Source organism: Saccostrea cucullata, unplaced genomic scaffold (assembly GCF_032062105.1).
Source record: "Saccostrea cucullata isolate Sc308-1 unplaced genomic scaffold, CSIRO_AGI_Scuc_v1 ctg169, whole genome shotgun sequence".
NCBI classification, from domain to species: Eukaryota; Metazoa; Mollusca; class Bivalvia; order Ostreida; family Ostreidae; genus Saccostrea; species Saccostrea cuccullata.
This window is the reverse complement of record NW_026933727.1, coordinates 438,701-461,567: the sequence shown is the minus strand read 5'-3', so window position 1 is coordinate 461,567 and position 22,867 is coordinate 438,701. Positions and strand designations below refer to the sequence as shown.

Here is a 22,867-nt window from a genome sequence, read left to right as displayed (position 1 = left end):
ACGAGCATTGTTTACTGCAAAGAAAAATATATTAGAAAAAGACGAGCAAGCTTTATCAAAATTACGCTTCGCCTTCAAATGTAAATGTAAATAAAGCAAGAAGCCAATTACTAGAATGGCTCAAATCTCTAAACTCATTTCTTTCCCCACCCGGATAAAAGGAGGCTTGGGATGAATTGGATTAAATGAAACAGGTCTACGCATTGCAAAGTAACAGTACGTGATTGCTTTGATAAAGCTTGCAACACGTTTGCAATATACCTTTTGACCGATAATTTAAAGCCTGAGCTTAGGATTATTGTAATCCCACTTAGATGTCTTTTAGATCTTGGTCATTATTCGCTTGAATCTAAATCAGACATATTCTTAGCACCTTTAGTCGTTACTGACGATCTTATTAGTATTAATTTTATTTCAATTCACAAATACATTTCACGAGCGTTTTTCACAAAGTCACTCCTTTAATTTTCGCCGTTCATGCTTAGCTTATTTAGTTTTTGCTAATTTTGTCAATGTTGGGTGCGACGACTTTTGAGGTCAAAGTGATTGTCATTTATACGTTATATAAGTAATACTTGTCATAAGAGGAAACCTTTCAGTATAATATAGAGTATTCAATGAAAATATTTTTTTCAGAAAATCTTTGAAATAACTATTTTAAAATGGAATAAGACTACTCTAGACTCTAAATCGGGATAGGTTCTTGACAAACATGTTGAGGAAACAAGATTATCAGCAGTCTTGGTCTTCATCTCGTAAGTTCAATTGTCGATACATTGACCTTGTCACAAAATACAATCTATAATTAAATCAAATGCTGAGTGACGTTATACATACTAACTTTTCTGCCATTATTACCACACCGCATTGTCGAATGATTTTTTTTTTCGTTATTTCCCGATCATGACATGGAGCAGCAGGTGTGACTATTCGTCAGGGGATGCCTTCTCCCCCATGGCACCTGATCCCACCTCTGATATCTAAAGAGGTCTGTGCGTGTGTTTGCTACAACATTTGTATTGTTTTAGAGATTTTGAGCTTGAACATTATACTGTTCGTTATCCCTATACACTTCATTGCCGAGTTTTTATTTTTCATTCATGAGATAACCAGATTTGAGATAATTACATTTCGAATAAAATCTTAAAAATGAATGCACCCCACTGCAAAATATAGTACTTTATGTACAAGAAACTATGGTTTACCTAGTAGAGTTGAAGTGCAAGCATGTATCCAAATTCCATTGTACATTGACCCCTTGCACAAATACACTGTAAAAGATCGACAACTCTTTCGAAGTAACACGGTCACGCTTTGCTCTTACAAATACATGTTATATAATATAGACAACTTTGTGTGTAAACTCTAAGACGCTGTAAGAAATTTAATAGACAATACAAATGAATGATAAAAAATTAAACGTCCTTGCAATATAATATTTTTTCTTTGTGGAAATGAGGACATTATTTTAACATATTATGTATAATTATCAAAAACGGCAGAGATTAACTATTAAATGTAACGTAATATAAATCTCAAAATCTTAAAAAACAGAATAGATAAAGATGACCATAATATAAGGACAAAGTTAAAAAAATCACTGCTCTATTTCAAAATAAGTTTGCTGTCATGAAATATTCACTGGTGTAATGTTCCGTTTTGAATGAGACGAATACGCTTTGGTGCTGAACGGAAGTGGCGAAGAAACCCGAGGAGTCCCGAACCTAGGTGGCGAAGATAGTCGACTGCTGGGAGGCGGATGAACTTGCAGAGGGGGGACTCGAGAAACGTTTGTAGAAATGTGTACATTTGTTCCAAATTTTAAAGCCACATAAATGGATATCGTTGACCCTATCAAGGATAAACACGTTCCAATGCATCCTATGGTGAAGGACCAGGATAGGCTCATGTCGTAAACTCCGGACCACTTCGGAATCATGTCGTAAGATATAGATTCGAACGATCCAGCGTAGATGCAGAGGGCAAATAAATTGAACACAACTGCAAATTAAAAAAAAAATATGTTAATTATAATTATAAAACCCTTTATATAATAGTTAACTTAATATTTATTGAGATGAGTATAACGAAAAAATATTACTATATCTTTGCAATTGACAACCTCGCCAATTTTTTAATTGCCAAAAAAATATCTATAACTGTGATTATCTGATAAATAAAAAATTAATCTAATTCGCGTGAGTAAAGATTTTAACGTCAAGAATTTATAATCCATACAATGAGGAGATAAAATACACTGATGGCTGTTTTTTATTCAAGGTTCTTTCAACACAATAATGATTACGTAATATTGTAATATTTTAGCGATACGAAGAAATGAAGCACTTTCAGTTCTTAAAGACATAATATTTTCTTAATTAAATTGTTGGCCCTTTGTTCCCAACTTCAATAGCAAATTCTTTATCTACGATACATTATTATCATTAGGAACGTGTTATTTAATGGTACTTGGCGTGGTTTGTGAAATAAATGTCCTTGAGGATGTGTTTGAAATTATCTATAAAGATAAGATGGAAATTAAACCTCAACGGAAATGCGTTAAATAATTAACATTCCTAATAACAAAATGCATGCAATTAAGTCCTTGAATTTTTGTGCAGGGACACGTGCGTTCAAAATGACGAATATGGATGAATAGACACTAATCTTAGTTACATATAGCATGTAACATTTACATTTTTATTGTACATTGTTATTAATCAATATAGGCCTAAATAATTTCAGATTTTTCTTAAATGTATCAATGTGCGTATACTTTTCAATATCAATAATTTTATTTTATTGTAGTTGGAACACGTCATATGATTGTATAAAAGATTTGGTTTATATCGTATACTATAAATGTATTATATTTGGCGTGTACGATATTTGGCGGAAATTGAATTTTCAACAGATTGACGTAGATTTGATTTAGCGCTTTTTGAATGTGCATTACATGAACCTTTATACACAAAGCATTGGCGATTTACTTGATTTAGCGGAGGCTGCTTTCCGCGAAAGGCGCTAAAAAGAATACAGAGCCAAATGTAATACGTTTACAGTATAACATACGTTGCCTGCGTCACAACGAGTATTACTGCGCTTGACGTTACTTTTAAAATATGCCTAAGCATTTTTGGAAGAAAAATTAACTTATTGACTACAATGAAATTAAATTATAAGAAATAAAGTGATTGATTGTATGTAATCCGAGATTCCTCTGACTCTAACCCCTGCTTTTATATTGTGACTTTTGCAGGGGAGAGTCAGAGCGGAGGCCATATTGAAAGTGAGAATTCGCAAAGAAGGAGAATGGCGAGGAAACAACCTAATTCAAGTGATGCTTCATTTGTCGGTGATAGGGTCGTTTAAACGGCGAAAGCATCATATTAATGACGATTAACAAGTAGGAGAATAATTGTTTTACTGATTTCTCGCGTCTCGGGAGTTAGCTCCGCGAAATAAAGTTGTAAAAGGTAGGCAGAGTTGCGACACCAACTGGTATCGCGAAATTCCCACTTTTTGTCCCCCGCTTGAAAAGTGGGGGATATTAATTTGGGTTTGTCCGTCCGTCCGTCCGTCCGTCTTTCTGTCTGTCTGTAACGCTTTCGTTTCCACACGATATCCCGAGAACCCTTTAAGCTTTTGCAATGAAATTTAGCATAGCAACTCCCTATGGACTAAGAAAGACCCCTATTGATTTTGAGGTCAAAAGGTCAAAGGTCAAGGTCATAAATAAGCAAATTCTGTCTGTTATAACACTTTCGTTTCCACACGATATCTCTAGAACCATTTGAGCTATCGCTATGAAATTTTGCTTAATAACTCCCTGTGGCCTAATGAAGACCCCTATTGATTTTGAGGTAAAAAGGTCAAAGTTCAAGGTCGTAAATTTATACATTCTGTCTGTGTGTAACACTATCATTTCCGGGCGATATTTCAAGAAGATTTTGAGCTTATGCAATATAATTTTATACCAAAACTCCCTAGGACCTCTCTCACCCCTCTCAAAGTGCCCCGCCCCGTTTGTTTTATTAGTATTTATAGTATTACATGTCGCTATTTTTAGCACAGGGGCATGAGGAGAGTTATTGCGTATAAAACAGGTTCTCGGCGGACTTTATGTTCTTATTACATCTATTAGAACTGTTTAATAAAGGCTAAATAAATCAAACACCATGGATTGTGTAAAATTTTTAGAATACCGAACATGAATATATACATGTATGTGACTTTACTTCTGCATATACTTGACTCCATGTAAAGCGATTCCGTGGTCTATTGGTATGTCTCTCGCTTCACATGTGAGAGGTCCCAGGATCGAATCTCGGTCGATCCTTTTTTTATTTTTTTTTTTAAAATACTTTTCTTTTTTTTTTTTTACTAAATGATAGTATTCAGCATGTGAAATGAAAGATTTATGAGGTTATAAAATCATCATTACAGTGCGATAAATATTCCATATAAAAAGAAAATTCTATACACATAATAAAGAATAAGCAATCAAATCTTTATATGCATATTGACATACATGTATTTTATTTGCTTCAGTATACATGTATACCTTCAATAATTCTACAAATTCAGTCAGGGGGATCCGACTTTTTCCCTAAGCGGGGGACACGAATTCTCTGAATTAGCTTGTCAATATGGCCTCCGCTCTGACTCTCCCCTGCACAAGTCACAATATAAAAGCAGGGGTTAGAGTCAGAGGAATCTCGGATTAGATAGTATGTTGTGTAACGTAACTCTCGAGAATTTTTCACTCATATGGAGACGCCACCACTTGTTGGTGGAAAGCTACAAATTTTGTCCTATACATGTACTTGGCATTCAGGGCCATTGCGCAGGGAGGGATCTTTCTCGTGCCAGCACCTAATGTGACATGTGACCTCGGTTTATGGGTCTCATCCGAAGGACAGGTCTCCACGTCCAACAGTGAGATTCGAACCCGCGATGTAAGGATCAAGTTTTTATATACTTTGCAATTTAGAGCAGACGCTCAAACCACTGCGCCAAAAAGCCCCAGAGAAGTTCGGTAAGAAGTAAGAAGTCCGATCCTACCTAACAACCCCCCCCCCCCGAAATAGGATTTTCGTGTTAGGACAATAGACATATTTCTCGTTCTTCGTTTTTCTTTTCTTTTTTTTTAGCCCCCCTCGGCTATAAAGGCTTCTTGACCACCTCTGACAAAACAACCTCGACTGTGTTCTACATGTGTCCAAGAGACCTACATGTACAATGTATCTTTCAATTTGCTTCCAACGCCTATGAGAGTTATCGATCCATTTATACGTGCTGTAGCGAAGCGTATAATACATGTACGTCCTCTGGTGAGAGATGTTGACACATTTCATAAATCATGATACTTGAATTTCACTTACCGGAAATTAAACACAGCGTACCCGACTTCTGAGTCCATAAACGCGATCTCTTTTTATTTTGGAAGAACGAGAGTATCGACCAAGCCGTAGAGATGCACAGCAAAATTAGTCCTACTGTCGACAAAGCACTGCATACGAACGTCATCACTGAAAGCAAACGTAAACTTGTGTATCTAAATATAATTGCATTTCAATTTGTCAAATGTTGTACATTCGATTTTTTCCATTTACATGGTAACAAGTTAAAACTTAAGGTTTATCGATACTCTGATAAGAAAGATAACTGTAAATGACATAAATGTCTATTATTCCTTAAGTTTATAGATTTGACGAGTTGAAGTGTCTTTTTTGTCAAATTTTGCCCCGCAAGCTATGCTATAATTGTTCGTATTTTACTTATAAAATACATTTCTTTTGGAAAATCATTAATGTTCAAGCAACATTTTACATGGGTGAGCAGAGGATTAATGAACCTTAATAATTCTTTCTGCATATGTAATATTCAGTTTTAATCAAGATAAACACAAGTACATGCATCTGCAGCTGTATGTCAGATATTGATTTAAGGTGTTTCGCTTCTGACGAAATTGAATTCACCGCGCAACTCGAACTGCCGGAAATTGGTCTGAATGTCGTTATAATAAAGAATTCAATACGGCAGAGAATTAATAGTTTCTACAAATAATTATAATCATCATCCATAGAAAGTAACATAATAACGATTTTTTATGCCAGAAAACAAACATATAATAAGCATTTTACATTTCGCGGATGTGAACCGGATTACGATAATGTAAACAAAAAGCAGACGAGAAGTCAAGGTCTGCGCGGTAACTTTGGTTGAGATGGTGAAACCAAAGTACAGACGCCATGGGTTCGTCTCAAAAAAGCAGAAGGAGAGATATGATAAAGTATCTGCAGGGCAATTGACTCGATGGATTAGGGGAGCTATCCTTACAGACCACAATTACTCCGCCAGTGCAACCCCTGTCAGCGTTGATCACGATCACGGTTTGTACATGTAAAATACGTAATCTAAAAGACTCGTTTTCATATCTGCATCTAAATTACCATGATTACACATAGGTCTATTAAAAATATTAGAAATATTAAAGGGAGGTACATGAATTTGTTGATGTTCATTTTATATACCAGGTCTAATCTAAAGACTTTTTGAACTATGACTACGTGTAGCTATTTAAAAAAAAATTATAATAGTTAAAGATGTGCACCAAAAGAGAAGATATTGAATTTTTCTCAATATTTCATTGAAAAACAACATGACATAACTAAGACATTGAAAACTTGTTTTTATCAAGTATATAATTGAATTTTCAAAGATATATTTTGATAAAAACAAGTTTTCATCTGATCATGCTGATTGACAACAAAGTTTTAAAAATATAATTTTTTTTGGGGGGGGGGGGGGGGGTATTTTATTGAAAACCACATGGCCTATTGTAATCAAAGTGCAACATGGAAATTTGAATCATATTTGATAATAATAAATTTAACTATATACATGATGTTATATGTGGATTTCAATAAAATATATATATACTAGGCCTAGCTGTTACAAAAAAAAATTACATTTGCTGAATCAGATGTCTTACCTTACATGACAATACTAATCAAAGATAATTACTGTATTTTATTTTAATACACTGCACGTGATGAAAGATATACTCATTTGACCCACAGGCCTTTAGATCACTTAGAAAAAAAATTGAGGTGTTAAAAAAAAAATAAAGGTATGGAACTCTTTTCATAGGGTACCTACTTTCACCAATAAAATTCTTTTAAATTGAATGCTTTACAAATTTACTTTTTATCCATATCTATCCATATATAAACAATCTTCATTCCTTCAAATTTCATTCCGTAATTCCTTATACTTCTTAAGATATTATGAAATCAATTCCGAAATTGACCTAAATTTTTTTAATTGACATCAGCTTGCCAATGGGCCCAACACTAATTGTTACGCGGGAACGACAGGACAAATTTTCTCCAAAGTCTATTCTAAACTCAATGAATATTTGCTCATTTGAATTTGAGATTTACATGATTTTTCTTTAATTGGATCATATGATCTTACTAAGTCACAAACAAAATGTTAGCGGTCTAATTGTTTTGAAAATAGAAAGGTATATAATCATGATAATGCATTACGGGAAAAAATTGTTCAACCATATAGCTTCTTTTACATTCATAATCAAAATGGCGGTGTAGTTGTTGATGCAGATTTTAACTTATTAATACAGACTACTTAACCTTACAATCTGGAGTAAGAAATCAACTTTAAAATGTTGAAAGATCTTGCAAATGCTATGCAACTCTTCGCTGCACCTCATACACCGTCTGTTTACATGTGAATGACCAGGGGCCCAAGCAAATGTCGAGTAAAAGAAAGTAGATCATATTTTAGATTGATTTCAGAATATCTTGAGAAATATCGGTATATGGAAAAATATGTTGTATATCGGCACTATGAATTATTTTGAAAACTGGTTCTTGGAATTTAGTAAGTGTATCTAAACAGTCAACTAGTCAGGATGTGTTACAGTAGATAATAAAGAATGTGTAATGGTGATAATTTTTATTCATTATTCATAGAATTGCCAAATTTGAATATACTGGAAAGAGAGGAGGTGGTGGATGGGGAAGAAGTGACTACATCTGAGGATTGGAAGGAGGGGAGGAGAGTAGTAGAACTTGGAGTGTTAGCTGAGGGCTTGCGGGGATGTTGTAAATGTGGCTTACCATTACAACTTTCACACACTATTTCTGTGTTGACATATGGTTTAGCTTCTTTGTTAAAGGTATGAACTCACCAATTTTTGCACAGTTTGTATAAAAACAACCTTGAAAGGTTTTTCCTTGAATTTTTCTCCATATAAAACAGGCAGTATTCCATATATCCATATTTTTAGTTTTGAAAGATGTTACATTTTTTTCTTTGAAGTAATTTGAAGTAATGCATATTTAAATTCTTTTTTCCCAAGCATTTGATTTCATTAATGGTGAATGAATTTAGAACAGTGACCTGTAATTAGGGATTCATTGATTTTACATTAACATTTCAGGTCTGTTGCAGCAATACAAAGTGTAATCATATTAACCATGTAAAAACGGGGAAAAAACATGGAAGAGTGTGGGATGTAAATACAAAGCTATCAGCAGGTAAGAAGTTTAACGTACACATCCCCTACATCAGTTACATGTATATTTATTATTGTCAAGTCACAAGAGCCTGATTGAGTTTTACCTGTCTATTCCAATATAAGCAAGTTTGTTGTCCCCCTCAACAGCAACTTGGACGCACCTTGAGAAATTGTTGCTGTCTTGGGGGACAATAAACTTGCTTTTGTCCTCATAGCCAGTAAATAGGTATATGTATCTATAAATTGATATAATCAGTGGCGGATTTAAGGGGGGGCACACCCGGCGCGCACCCCCCCTGAAATTGTCAAAGTTAGCATAAAACATAGTTTTGTCGAGGAAATGTTTCTGATGTCTACTTGGTAGACCTCATTTTTACCCTACAAAACCTCTAGACTCCCCCACCAGGGCTTTGCCTCAAGGCGGCCCCCAGACCCCCTGCCTGAATCTGGCGCCCAACCCGCCAGGGTTCGACACTAACATTTTTCGGCGTTGGTCTAGCCGGACTAGTGTATCTTTAATTTTATTAGTCCACAGGCAATTTTATGAGTCCGTCAAAAATATAATTAAACAATAGAATTTACATTTCAAGGTACTTTTTATACTTTTTTTGTAATAAACAAAGCATGCGTTTACATGAAATGTTTTATACCAATATTTGTTGAAATTGCCTGATCAGGAACTAGGATCGTGTTCCCAATCTCATATTCTCTATAAATGATTACGACATCCAAATGCCCGACATCTTTCTTTATGAGTCATGATAAATCATAATCCCTAAAATGTTTAATTTCATTCCAATGAGTCCTAAAATTAAGTGCCGAATTGACTCAGAATTACATAACTTTCCGCCAAGATGCAAGAAAGCTAAAAATACATACGGGTTTTCCAGTGAAAGTTGTCGAGAACTTCGGTAATTTTTTCCCCCAGAAAACTTTATTAGTCCATTCGGACTAATACGCCACAACTTTTATTAGTCCAAATGAAAATGTATTAGTCTGAGACTTATTAGTCTGAGACTTATTAGTCTGAGACTAACGGACTAACGTTAATGTCGAACCCTGCCCGTCTAACTTCAATTCCTGGATCCGCCCCTGATAATGTTTAATTCAGAATAAAAACTTGATGAGAAGGCAAGCTATTTTTAACTTATTGAAGCCAGAGGCTCATTTCAGCTTTCTGATCTTTTTCCATTTATCTGTCTGTCAACTTTTCAAAATATGCTTTAAAGGAGAGGGAAGTGGGTACTGGTATACTGTTTTACTCTTGTGTTTTACCACACAGTCACACCTTGTTTTGGCAATATGCCATATGATGGAATTCACTTTTATAGAAATCCAATGTCTGCTTCCTATTTATCCATGTGTCTGCCTGTATATTCACAAAAGAACCTATATTCACATCATAGAAAGGGTATAACAAGTTAGAATGGGACTTTTTTTGATTTGTTCTCTAAACCACTTGACTATTCAGATGGAAAAAATTCTCTGTAGAACAGCAAAGCCTTATTACTGTATTAATCATATTGATATTGAATCATCCTAATGTAGATCATTTCAAGTTTTGTTGCCATTACCCCTAGGGGTTTAGTTTGTTAAAAGTATGGGTTCTATTTTTAATTTCTGGTAATAAAGAGAGAAAATAAAGGAGACTAAGATGAGTGTTGTATTTCACAAGCTTCTTGTTTAAAGTGATTAGATTGATTTCTTTTTTACATTTATGAATTTGTATTTACAGCAATTGTACATGTTGGTATTGGTGCAACACAAGTCAACAGTCTCCTTTCTGAGCTGAATATACCACCTGTAAGCCATGCCATGCTGGACAAAAGACAGAAAGAGATAGGCAGAGCTGTTGAAGATATTGCTGCAGAGTCTATGTCTGATGCTTTGCAGAAGGAACTGGAAATGATGAATGAGTGTGTAAACAATATAAATTCAGTTTAAATCTCACTATTTAGCTCAAATGAGCCAAAGGCGCAATAGAGCTTTTCTGATCAGATCAATGGGTGTCTAGCATACATGTGTAGTGGTCATATGGTATAACCTGTGTTGGTTAAGTCACAATTACTAACATGTATGTCACAAACATAACAACCCATTTAATTTTACATATAAGATACATGTATGTACTAATTGCATGCATCTTTGAAGGAAAAATTGTCTTATTTTCTTTACTTATTGATGGAGAATTAAATTATAAGGAATTAACTTCATAGTTATCCAAGTTATAATAGTGTAACCAGTGCTTTGAAATGAAAGCCTCGCTGTATAGAAAGCCAAAACTGGCACAACCCAGGATATACAGTATAACTTGGGTAGCTATTAAATTCATTCCTAGAATGAATTAAAAAAGGAAAATTTGATTGAAGAAAAAAAATTGAAGAGTGACAGAGACAGTCTAATCAAAATTAGATGTTAGATCTGCTCGCATAATTGCTACACTAGCATCTAACAACATCCTATAGAGGGTCACTCAGAGTTCAAATTTGGAACAACCCTAGACTTATTTTCTTCAATTGCGTCAACAAATAAACAATGATTTTGCAAGAGACAATTTGATTGGTTGATTAGAATTTGACCTCTGACATGACCCTCAATGAGATGTTGTTAGATGTTTGTGTAGCGAGTATGCAAGTGGATCTAACAAATAATTTTAATTAGATTGGACAGAGACAGTGACTTCCTAGAGTATTGTGGCCCAAGCCCCAAGAGCCTCGTGTTTTAGTTTTGATCCCCAAATGAAAATCATAGGGAATACCTAATAATAATTGATAGTGATCAAGTTAATAGAATCTGATATACTGATAAATATAAGGTTTAGTCATGTGCAGTATAATTTGTGTTGATAAATATGCAGAATGTTATGCACATTAGGGGGTGTTCTAAAGGAGACAGGTTCACAGTTAATAACTGATGTCTGTTATTTAACTATTTTTCAGAGAGATGAACGAAAATGGACTAGTTGTTGCTGTAGATGCTGGATGGCAAAAACGGGGTAGCGGAAAGACATATGATAGTTTATCAGGTAAAAATACTGTAAAAGCACAAATATTCGGGGGAATTAAATTTTGTTTATTCCGTTAACAAAATTCCAACAAAATTAAATCCCACACGAAATTTTATATGACTATATATTGAATAGGGCTTTAAAAAAAATATGTTTGTTTCCTGTAACATTCCAAAAAAATTAAGGGTCGGTAGGTCGGGATTTTTTTTTTCTTATGAATTGTCAAACATCCCTGGACTCAATATACCAGGTGTCATATTTACAGTGGACACCCAACATGGCATCCAAAATGGCTGCCTAGCGGCGGAAAACGATCTTCAGAAAGTTGTAGGGGGAAATTGTTGTTATAATAATGATTACTCTTTATAACTAATCAAACTTAAATGTAAACTAGGTTGACATATTTTATGTCTCAAGTTAAGCTACAAGCTAATTTTCTTTTTTTAATAAATGGAATCAGCTGATTGATCAAACGAAGTTTTGCCATTTGTCAGAAAAAAAAATTCACCCGGGGGGTAATTTGAATGGGTCGGTCGGGTTACAGGAAACAAACATATTTTTTTTAGACCTAGGGTTAGTTTTAAAACAACGACGAGATTATTTTTGATGTCAAAACAACAAAATTTTATGCCCACGAAACAGATGCAATAAATTTAGAAAGACACATATCTCAAAGTTCAACTGTCCATATAAATTGTAAAATATTCTTCTAAAGAACAGCCATGAATAGTTATGTTGCTCATGCAGGTAAAGCATATTCAGTTTTGTTCGAAATATGGACCCAAGGTGGGATGATGGAGCCAAAAAAGGATATAATGTTTACACGGGAATATATATAGGAGAAAAATCATTAAGAGTCATAATGAGTCAAATCAAAATATTAAAATATTAGGTGATTTTACACAGTTAGCGTATTCGCTAATCGCTCTATGGCACGCAACCAATTTTTAACGACACTTATTAGAAACATTATTTACCAAAGCATTGTCAATACTTAGAACACTAACTTCAAAGAAGTAGGAATTTGGTCCCTATTGCATCCTGCAAACACGTTTTATAGCAACTGTTTACTTTTTTAAAGTTGAACGATTTGCATTAATTATACAGCACCCCTCATGAAAAATAAATATTTGACCTAATTATGCTATAGTGCACTGGACGCACAGGTTCATTGCTGACTAAAGGGGTTAAAGGTTATTACCAAATGCATACATGTAACATCAGTGATCGAGTTTGATTTTCCTTGCCAAAGTATTAAGACATACATTTTATTAAGTTAAGAAATGCATGAAAAATGCTTTAATAAAAACAACGAATACATCTATAAGTTATACAGTTTTTCTAATTTGTAATTTTTCAGGTCATTGTTCCATGGTTGGTCCTCTCTCCGACAAAGTATTGTCATACTCTCTGAGGTCTAAGAATTGCAGAGTATGCAGTGTAGCTGAATCAACCAACAAGAATCCAGCAGCCCATGAGTGCTCAAAGAATTGGGAGGGTAGTTCAAAGGCCATGGAGGCAGATATGGTTATTGAGATGGTCCAAGATCTACAGAAAAGTAAAGGAATAACCATTGATGGAATCATTGGAGATGAGGACTCTACCACTATTGCAAGACTGAAAGCTTAAATGTCAATGCTGATATTAAGAAGTTGTCTGATAAAAATCATCTAAAGAAACTGTTTACAAACTCTTTGTTTACCTTGAAGAAAAAACATTCATCTCTAACTTTGTCTGTGATAAAGTACATTCAGAAATGCTTCAGTTACTCCATAGCACAGGGAAAAGGAAATGCTTCTCAAATCAAAGAAGACCTTTCATCAATTCCATTACACATATTTGGAGATCACCAACACTGCTCCTCAAGGTGGTGCAACTTCATTAACAACCCTAACCTGAGGTACAAGTCACTTCCACATGGAAAACCCCTGAAAGATAGGTTCCTTCAGGATGATCTGAAAGAAGTCTTCAGTTCATATGCAAGTCATTCTGATCGTCTTTCATGCTTAGGAAGCACACAGTCCAATGAGAGTTTTCACAGAATGGTGTCTGCAAAAGCCCCAAAGACCCATCATTACAGCTCTTCTTCAAGCCTCAGATATAGAGTTGCTGCATGTGTAGCCCAGAAAAATGTTGGACACAGATATCTTGTAAAGGTTTGTAAATTTTTATTTTTTCATGCTTATTGTGTCATATCTGAGTTGAACCACTCAAGTTATCTCTTACATTTGAAAATTCTGCAAATTTTAATCAAAAGCAGATTGTATTGTATATGTATGTACATTGTAGTTGTACATAATAGATTCTTTTATCCTTATTAAAGGTTAACAAGAAATTGGGCCTCTCTCCTGGCTACTATACTCGACGACAGTGCATTCTGAGGGATTTGCAAAGAAAGCGACAGAAGGCCATTTCAGTGACACAGAAATTTAAAAGGAGAAGGAGAGAATTGAAAGCCAGGAAGTACGTACTAGTATACTTTGATTGTCATTTGTCAGGTGTAAAAAACCTTTTGTCAACCTCAAAAATGAAAATAAACCAAGAACAAGTGAATGATGATAAGTATGAATTTAAGTGGGAATTAATATCTTGCATGTTACTAAGATTTGTTTTCTGAATCACCAAAGATTTACGGTATGCTTGTTATAAATAGCATGGTTTGATAAATATTTTTTTCAAAGAAGGGAGGGCATATTGCTTTGCTGCAATCTTAAAATAAAAATTTTACCTACCTACATACCCAGTTTTTTAGCTCACCTTAGCGGAAAGCTCAAGTGAGCTTTACTGATAAAAATGTATCTGTTGTCATTAACTTTTCACATTTCCATCTTCCTCTCAAGAACAACTAGGCCAATTTCAACCAAACTTGCTACAAAGTTAGTATCCACTGGGCCAGGTAAGATGAAACTCATATGGAATCATCTTCAGGTAGTGTAGATTCAAGTTTGTTCAAATCTTGACCCTGGGGGATAGGGTGGGACCACATAGCCAATCAAAGTTTTACACAGGAATATATAGAGAATTTGAAATCTTTAAAAATCTTCTCAAGGACTGCAAAGCCATGATAAGTGATATTGAAATGAAATCATCCTCAGGTAGTGTAGATTCTAGATTGTTTAAATCATGACCCCCAGGGATAGGGTGGGGCCACAATTGCATTTTACAGTACAATATATTTTTTAAAAAATTCTCAAGAATAGCAAAGCTATGATTGGTGATATTAATATGGAAGCATCCTCAGGTAAAGTAGAATTAATTTTTTTTTTCAAATCATACATGGTGGATCAAAGTTTTACATAGGAAAATAAAGGGAAAAAATCCCCCCCCCCCCCCGAAAAAAAAGAGAAGCTATGTTTAGTCATATGGAAATGTAAACATCCTCATGTATTGAAGATTTAAATTTGTTTAAATCCTGATCCTTTGTGGTAGGGAGGGAAACAGTGGGGAATCAAATTCAAATTATTACTAAGTAATATATACGAACAAAATGTTAAAAAAGTTATATGCTGTATTGATATGGAGGCATTCTTAAGTAGTGATAAAATTTAAGCCCCCCCTTCAGTAAATTACATGTACCATAACTTTTCTATTCTGGTCTACTTTGTGCTCTTTCCTTGCCGATGTGCTCAGGATTTTCATTTATTTACAACTCCTAATTTATTAGCTGTACATTAGGTGATTGTTTATTTTGCTAGGCCTTTTGTAAGACCTCAGTTTAGAATCATTTGTTTTACAGTATACATCTTCTTTACAGAATTCAAAGTATTTCTACAAAAGAAACAAGGGAAGGCATCAGTTATTTAACAGGATGTGATCTCCAGCAGGCCTCTGACATCGTTGAAATTCCAGCTCCAAAAACAATTCCAAAGTATGATCATCTCCCTTCAAGTCAGCTGTTAAATGCTGAAGAGATCTATTTTGATTTGGAAACTACTGGACTCGGTAAGAACCTAGATTTAAATGTTAAGTCAATGCTGATGGTTATGGCCCTCTTCCGGTATTTCTTTTGTATGCATTTTGAAGGAATAATACTAAAGTTATCATAGAAAACGAATAGAAATGGAGACTCTTGCATAATTCCGGTATTGGTACAAGTAGTTGAGCATGTTTTATATCTTTCAAAACTTTACCCTTCCTTCTGAGGACACTGATTAAAAAGAAATTGCATATTCTGAAAGAATTCAAGCATCTTTGAAGGAGTTAAGTCTTGGGGAAGAGGGTTACTATTATTATAATGTTTCAAAATTTTTTAAATCATGCATACTGTAAACGGATTACATTTGGCTGTGTATTCTAATAGCGGATTTGGCGAAACGCAGCAACCGCTAAATCAAGTACAACGCTAAATGTCTTGCACATATACACATAAAGAAGAAAATGAAGAAATGCGCTAAATCAAATCTACGCTTACTTATTCAAAAGTCAATTTCTGCCAAATATCATACATGCTAAATATAATACATTTACAATATATCAATTTTTGTATTTATTTTTTTTAATGCTTTTAATTTTAAAAACTTGAATTTACTTAAGGAATGAATTAAATAGCAACCCAAATTATACTGTATTACCTGGGTTGGGGCAGTTTACGCTTTCTAAACCTCAAAGTGGTTTATAAAAAAGCGTAAACTGCTCCAACCCAGGTTGTAGCAGTATAATTTGGGTTGCCATTTAATTCACTCCTTATGATTTAATTTTCAATCATCAAGAATATAAAACAAGACAAATTTTCTCTTTATAACGCCTTCAAATAGTTCATATTTTAAACGTAACGTCAAGCGGATTGATACAATTTGATGTAAGTCATTGTGACGTAAGCAAACCAGATTATACAATTTAGATTAATTTTTTATCCAATCAAATGATGCGTTACAATCAAAATTAAATTATTTGTTTTTTATTTTTAGCAAGGGATTCTCATATTGTGCAGTTGTCTGCAGTTAGAAATGATGAGGTTTTCAACAAATACATCATTCCAGAAAAACCAATGTCCTCAAAAGCTACTGAAATTACTGGAATAAAAGTAGTCAACAATAAAATGTACCACAATGATGAGGAAGTTGAGACAGTCAGCATTAAGGATGCACTGATCCAGTTTATCGACTTCATGAAGAAATCGGAGTCAGATGCTGTTCTAGTTGGACACAACTCCAAAGTGTTTGACCTTCCTGTGCTGTTCAACATTTTGAGTAAATTAAACATTTTGGAGGCATTCTCATCTGCAGTCATTGGTTTCATTGATACCTTACCTCTTTTCAAAATTTCGCATCCAAACCTTTCATCATACTCACAGTTACACCTCTTCGAAGAAATTCTACAAGACAAATACAGTGCGCATGACTCATTACAGGATGTCTTAGCCTTGAAGAGATTGTTGGACCATACAGGACCTTCCCCTGAAGTCAAACTTGCTGCATCTTTCACTTCAAACTCTGCCTTTGCCATATTCCATCACAAGAGCACAACAAAAAGTCTAATGAGCACACTAAAGCCTTTATTGGACCAAAAGGTGATTTCGAATGGAATGGGAAATAAGATTGCCAGCAGTGGACTCTCCTTATCACACTTACAACTGGCTTATCGCAGAAATGGTAGGGAGGGAGTACAGGATGTGCTGACAGAGATAACAGATAACAGTGTGCGTGTGACAAAATCTAGAAAAATCATTGATTCTGTTGCAGATTTTCTCAGATCTGAGCAGTAACGCAGTTGTATGATGTTCTTTGTATGTAACTATGTTATTGTTTGTTTGGTTGTTTGTTTGTTTGTTTGATTTCTGTGAGCCAGTGCTCACTAGTAATACCCTCACTCTGATGTGAATATGGACAGACAGGAATAAACAAAGTTAATTGACAATGGATTCGTACAAAAATGAATCCAACCATATTTCATGTCTAAAAAATTTCAAGCATCTGTGATGAGTAGTTGTGGAGAAAACTGTGACAAAAATTTATTATTTGTGGTACAGACAGATGCACAGATAAACAGGAAGTTGACATCAGATTCGTCTAAAACCAATTCCAACGGTGATGAGTAGTTGTGGAGAAAACTGTGACAAAAATTTGTTATTTGTGGTACAGACAGATGCACAGATAAACAGGAAGTTGACATCAGATTCGTCTAAAACCAATTCCAATGGTGATGAGTAGTTGTGGAGAAAACTGTGACAAAAATTTATTATTTGTGGTACAGACAGATGCACAGATAAACAGGAAGTTGACATCAGATTCGTCTAAAACCAATTCCAACTGTGATGAGTAGTTGTGGAGAAAACTGTGACAAAAATTTGTTATTTGTGGTACAGACAGATGCACAGATAAACAGGAAGTTGACATCAGATTCGTCTAAAACCAATTCCAACTGTGATGAGTAGTTGTGGAGAAAACTGTGACAAAAATTTATTATTTGTGGTACAGACAGATGCACAGATAAACAGGAAGTTGACATCAGATTCGTCTAAAACCAATTCCAACTGTGATGAGTAGTTGTGGAGAAAACTGTGACAAAAATTTACTATTTGTGGTACAGACAGATGCACAGATAATCAGGAATTTGACATCAGATTCGTCGAAAACCAATTCCAAATGTGATGAGTAGTTTTGGAGAAAACTGTGACAAAAATTTACTATTTGTGGTACAGACAAATGCACAGATAATCAGGAAGTTGACATCAGATTCGTCTAAAACCAATTCCAACATACGGCATGGCTAAAGAAAGAGTGTGCTAAAACTTAAAGCATCTGTGATGAGCAATTGAGCATGATGAGTGATTGCTGAGAAAAATTGGACAAAAATTTGTTACTGACAGAAAGACACACAAGTGTAGAAAGAAAAACAGTATAAACCCTGTGCTTCAGAGCAGGGGTATAATTATGCCATGAACTATTGTTTTTTTCAATGTTTATTATTATAGGTAGTTTGTAGTTGAACAAAACATTTTCTTTCCATTCAAAATAAATCCTTATTTAGAAATTGACAACAATTTATTTTCATTACCCATATTTTGAGCATACATGAAAAATTAAAAGGTGTTCATTGATATTTATTGAAGAAGACTATGTGCATATTAAATTGAAACATGCACAAATGAATATGAAAAGACATTCTGTAAATGTTTAATATTGTGTATGACCTATACTTGGCAGTAATCTATTTTTCAACAATCGGGCTAGGTTTGATTTTTAGCAAAATTTTTATTGTGTACTTATAAATACGCAGGTCATAAAGTTAGCGATGTTCTTGAAATAGCAACAGCAGTTTTCTGTCAAAGGCACAAAAAATCTAATGTTTGCAGTATATAAAAATGTTGTACCCCGGTATGTTACTTGTAAAGGTAACAATTTGATAGATCTCTATCACAAGGAAACATGGATCTGAATAAAGTTAAATAGTTGATCATTTTTCATCTTGAATAAAGAACATTTTGTTTGATACAATGAAATCAAGAGAGATTTACATTGCATGACGCAAATTAAACTAGCTGTTATTGGTACAACTAGTAGTTCAAAACATTCATTTAGTCTTTTTTTTTATTCCCTTCATTTTCAATAACTGGAATTTTGCTGTGAAACGTTTATAGTGAAATGATTACTATGTGGTGGTTTTTAGCTCACCTGACACGGAAGCCCGAGTGAGCTTTTCTGATCAAAGATTGTCTTGCAATCGGTCTTTTGTCTGGGGTGTGTAAAGTTTGATATATTTTATTTCTTTGAAAGACCAACTGGCCCAATTTCAATTAAGGGGATTTAACTTTGTTCATAGGAAGTGTCTCGCCCTCTTGAAGTGGGGGGTAATTAAGAATTTTGGTGGCATTATTCAAAAATCTTCTGAAGAACCACTGAAGAAAAGATGACATTTACGTGAAATTTAGCTTCATTACATACCCTATATTCAATAATTCCTGGGGGAAGGATGGGCCACAAGTGGAGCAAAGTATGCATAGAAAAATATTTGAAATGTCTGTAAAATTCTCTCAACTCAGAACAGGCAAAGCCATGATTAGTCAAACTATTAAAGAATTATCCTCAGGTAATGTGAGTGGGCATGAAAATAGATATTAACCCCCCCCCCCCCACCCACCCTCCCCTCTTTCCCCTAAGTCTTAAATAGTCCCCCAAAAAATGAAATGTCCCTTTTCTTTTAAAGAAAAAGATTGAGTTTCAATACACTTATTCATTTAGGCAAATAGAAAATCCCCCAAAATCATGGAAGAGGCAAACAGAATCAATCCGAATTTCCTCTGGTCAAAATTTGAGAAAAATGGGTCAGAGGAAATTCAAGTTAAAATATCTTTAAAAGTAACTCATATTGATATACAATTTTTTACACCATTTGAAAGCACTTCATCTAAGTAACAAATATATAGAAAAAAAAATACTTGTTAATTATTTCTAATTTATTTTCCAAGCTCATTTTATAAGCCCTGTGAAAGGGAAAAAAGGCATTTTTTTGTATGAGGGTGTGTGCTTTTTGATAAGAATTAAATTTTATCTTCTATCAATTATCATTATTATTTTATCAATATTTATATTCCCTATGACTACTTTTAAAAGATAGCAAAAGGTTGGAATGATTTGAAAACATTTCATAGTTTAAAATAAATATTAAATATGTTGGACACAAATTTGGTCTTTTTCTTTACTAAAATGAGAGAATTACCTCCCTTTGTCAGGAACACCTATAGCTTGAAAATTAAATCATATTCATATGCATTTTTCTGGCTTAAAATAATTTATTATGTTTATTCTTACAATTAAAAAAGAAGAAAATCATTTTCAATTATTTTTAATGTCAGAAGCCAAACACCTTAAGGGATACAACAGCCTTTTTTTTATTGGTTTCATGATGTGATCAATCCAATGGCTTGTGTGATAATTTGCATAAAGGCTATTTTGGATAAAATTATCAAGCAAACCAATCGATTGATCATCATCATGATACCAAAAAAATCTGACAGTTATTCCTTATATTTACATGCTCTTGGTTCCATAAAATCACGTGCTATGTACAAAGCCCCGCTTCTGTGTCTATTTTTCCCGCCCCGCACGAGATTATTTTAACCGCGCCTATCGATGAACCAGTAGATTTATGTGTTTAATAAAGTATTTTTACAGTTTATAATTTTATCTTGGACAAAGACATTGAAAATGTAAATATATATCTATATTTCAATTGATTACAGTTTTTATTTGATAATTATAGAAACATGATCGTTAGTTCTTCATATAACATTATTTGATTTTTTTATACTCTTTGCAAGAAAATGAGATACTTTCGTCATCTCAAGCAGCTATTTTTTTTTTAAATATTGATTCAATTCGTATAAATTATTGCCTTAATTAAAACTTTACAAATTAACTTAGTCGATAAGCCCTAGTTTTGTGGCTGTAAATCTCAAATTTTAAGCAACTCAAATGTAGCCCCTGCGCCCTTTGCGCGACATTCATTTAGGCACTTACATAGATGTATATGTACCCCCTTTCAAGTTGCTTCCGACACAGTATACAATGTACTTACATGGCAGATGGCTCCGGCTACTGAAATGAAAACACTGTCTCTCTTTATCTCTGGGACTCAGGCCTAAACACATCTTCCACAGGCCTGCGTTACTCACCTGATCCTTAGACCAGTGAGCGGTGCTGAAACTTACAAGGTTTATTATTAATCCAATCAACATCAAGATCGGGCCCGGAAGGAAATAAACCAGTTTTTTAATCTCCATCGAAATAATATTCCATCGTATTTCATTGAATCACCCGCAGTTGATTTTTCTGTCAAGTAGATTGAAATTTACCACAATGTCCTGTTGTGAATTTCGTTCGTATAATTCAAGTCTTCGTCGTAAATATAAAATATGCAATTTTTCATTTTCGGAAGATCGTCTTCTTCATAATGTGGGACTTTAATGGTTGTGTTCGTGCGTTCACAATCAAGGAACCCAGAGTAATTAAAACTTCTTTTGATAAATGTTCCATCGATGATAATTCTTATCTCATTTTTCAGATATTTAATCCTGTAAACTTCAGGCCTAAAAGTCGGCACAAAAGCGTACAAAGGGCCAGCGAAAGTGACAAAAGTTTCCCGTTTGTGCCGTTATCAACTTTCAGCAATTTTACTGGCCTTAATATCACAACTTCTTAAATAACAGGCCGACAAGTAAACCAGTATCATTCCCCCAACCTTTCAAAACTTCCCATTTAAAAATTACAACCTCAAAACAGCCCGAGAAAAAGCGGGGCATTAAATTCTTATAAATTACATCTCCGCCGAACAGTTTAAGACATTCTTGAGAGCGAGAAGTCGAAAATTTGAATATTTGTTTTTGCCTGTATAGAACTTTAGTCCAGTTCGCCAAATTTTATATCTGATTGTATAGCGTGTTGAAGAGTCATTGACGGGCACCGACAAGCCATGAAATAATATTGGGGGATGGGATTCGCATTGAAAGAAATTTTGACACAAATTTATGAAAATGATAGCCATCGATCGGCGCGATGTTATTATTTAAATTGACTTCTATCTCACACTTAACACTTTAAACTTCTTTAATTTGTTGCAATGATTAACGCATGCGGCTTTCAAATTAAATATGCGGAATATCGCCCATTTTTCTCGGTGCACGATCAAGAACGATGAAGCTGATAACAGATAAATAAAAGAAGAAATACTAAAATGTAATTAAGTACATTTTTGTCAAATAAAAAATGTCAGCTAATTTTTGTTTTGTTTTGTTTATTTAATTGATTTGATCAAATAAAGATATTTACAAGAATTAATCTGTTCGGACAGACCTTGAATTGTATAAATAAGATACCTCTGCACATACGTTGATCTTAGAGTAAATACTCCCCCCAAAAAATCCGATAACACTAGATTGACAATTTAACTTCATTGATCTTCTGAACAATTGCTTTTGAATGCCAAATCCATCGATCCTGCAAAATCGCGACAATTGATTTCTGACAATGACGGGAAAAATTCAACATTTGAAAAGCCACTACAAAACGTAGGTGTCAGGGTGTAGAAAACGGGGGATAATTTCATACATCGTATACATGTGTGTATGTCATATGACAGCATGTTTAATTTGGGTTTTATAATATAAAGTTATTTTAAAGATATATGGTCATTCATCCGAAAATATCTGTTGAAAAGCTAAAAGGAGGTAAATTATTGGAGTATGAATATTTTTTTTTTTATAAATATCTGTCTTACAATCTTTATAAAGGTGTATTTAGGCCCAAAGATCACGGGACACCAAAATTCAAATCTGGTAAAGAAGTATGCGTGTGCAAAGGTGTACACTAGATACA

At 34.2% G+C, this 22,867-nt stretch overlaps 3 protein-coding genes across 3 annotated transcripts; 2 read left to right on the top strand and 1 right to left on the bottom strand.

Moving 5' to 3' along the window:
* Positions 1–1,486: 1,486 nt before the first annotated feature.
* Positions 1,487–22,166, bottom strand: LOC134239205 (uncharacterized). Its single transcript, XM_062721374.1, has 3 exons — positions 21,072–22,166; positions 5,385–5,531; positions 1,487–2,001 (listed from the first exon to the last, which is right to left on the bottom strand). The coding sequence occupies exons 1-3, from the start codon at positions 21,274–21,276 to the stop codon at positions 1,628–1,630; spliced, it is 726 nt and encodes a 241-aa protein (XP_062577358.1). The 5' UTR covers positions 21,277–22,166; the 3' UTR covers positions 1,487–1,627.
* Positions 6,230–13,184, top strand: LOC134239193 (uncharacterized). The gene is made up of 6 exons (XM_062721364.1): positions 6,230–6,395; positions 8,001–8,206; positions 8,471–8,567; positions 10,284–10,464; positions 11,488–11,573; positions 12,916–13,184. Exons 1-6 carry the CDS (start codon positions 6,230–6,232, stop codon positions 13,182–13,184), a joined length of 1,005 nt encoding a protein of 334 aa, XP_062577348.1.
* Positions 13,184–17,259, top strand: LOC134239191 (uncharacterized; the record flags this gene model as incomplete). The annotated part of the gene is made up of 4 exons (XM_062721363.1): positions 13,184–13,711; positions 13,879–14,018; positions 15,310–15,497; positions 16,463–17,259. Coding segments are annotated over 4 exons (1,653 nt in total), but the record flags the coding sequence as incomplete, so codon positions are not given.
* Positions 22,167–22,867: the final 701 nt, after the last annotated feature.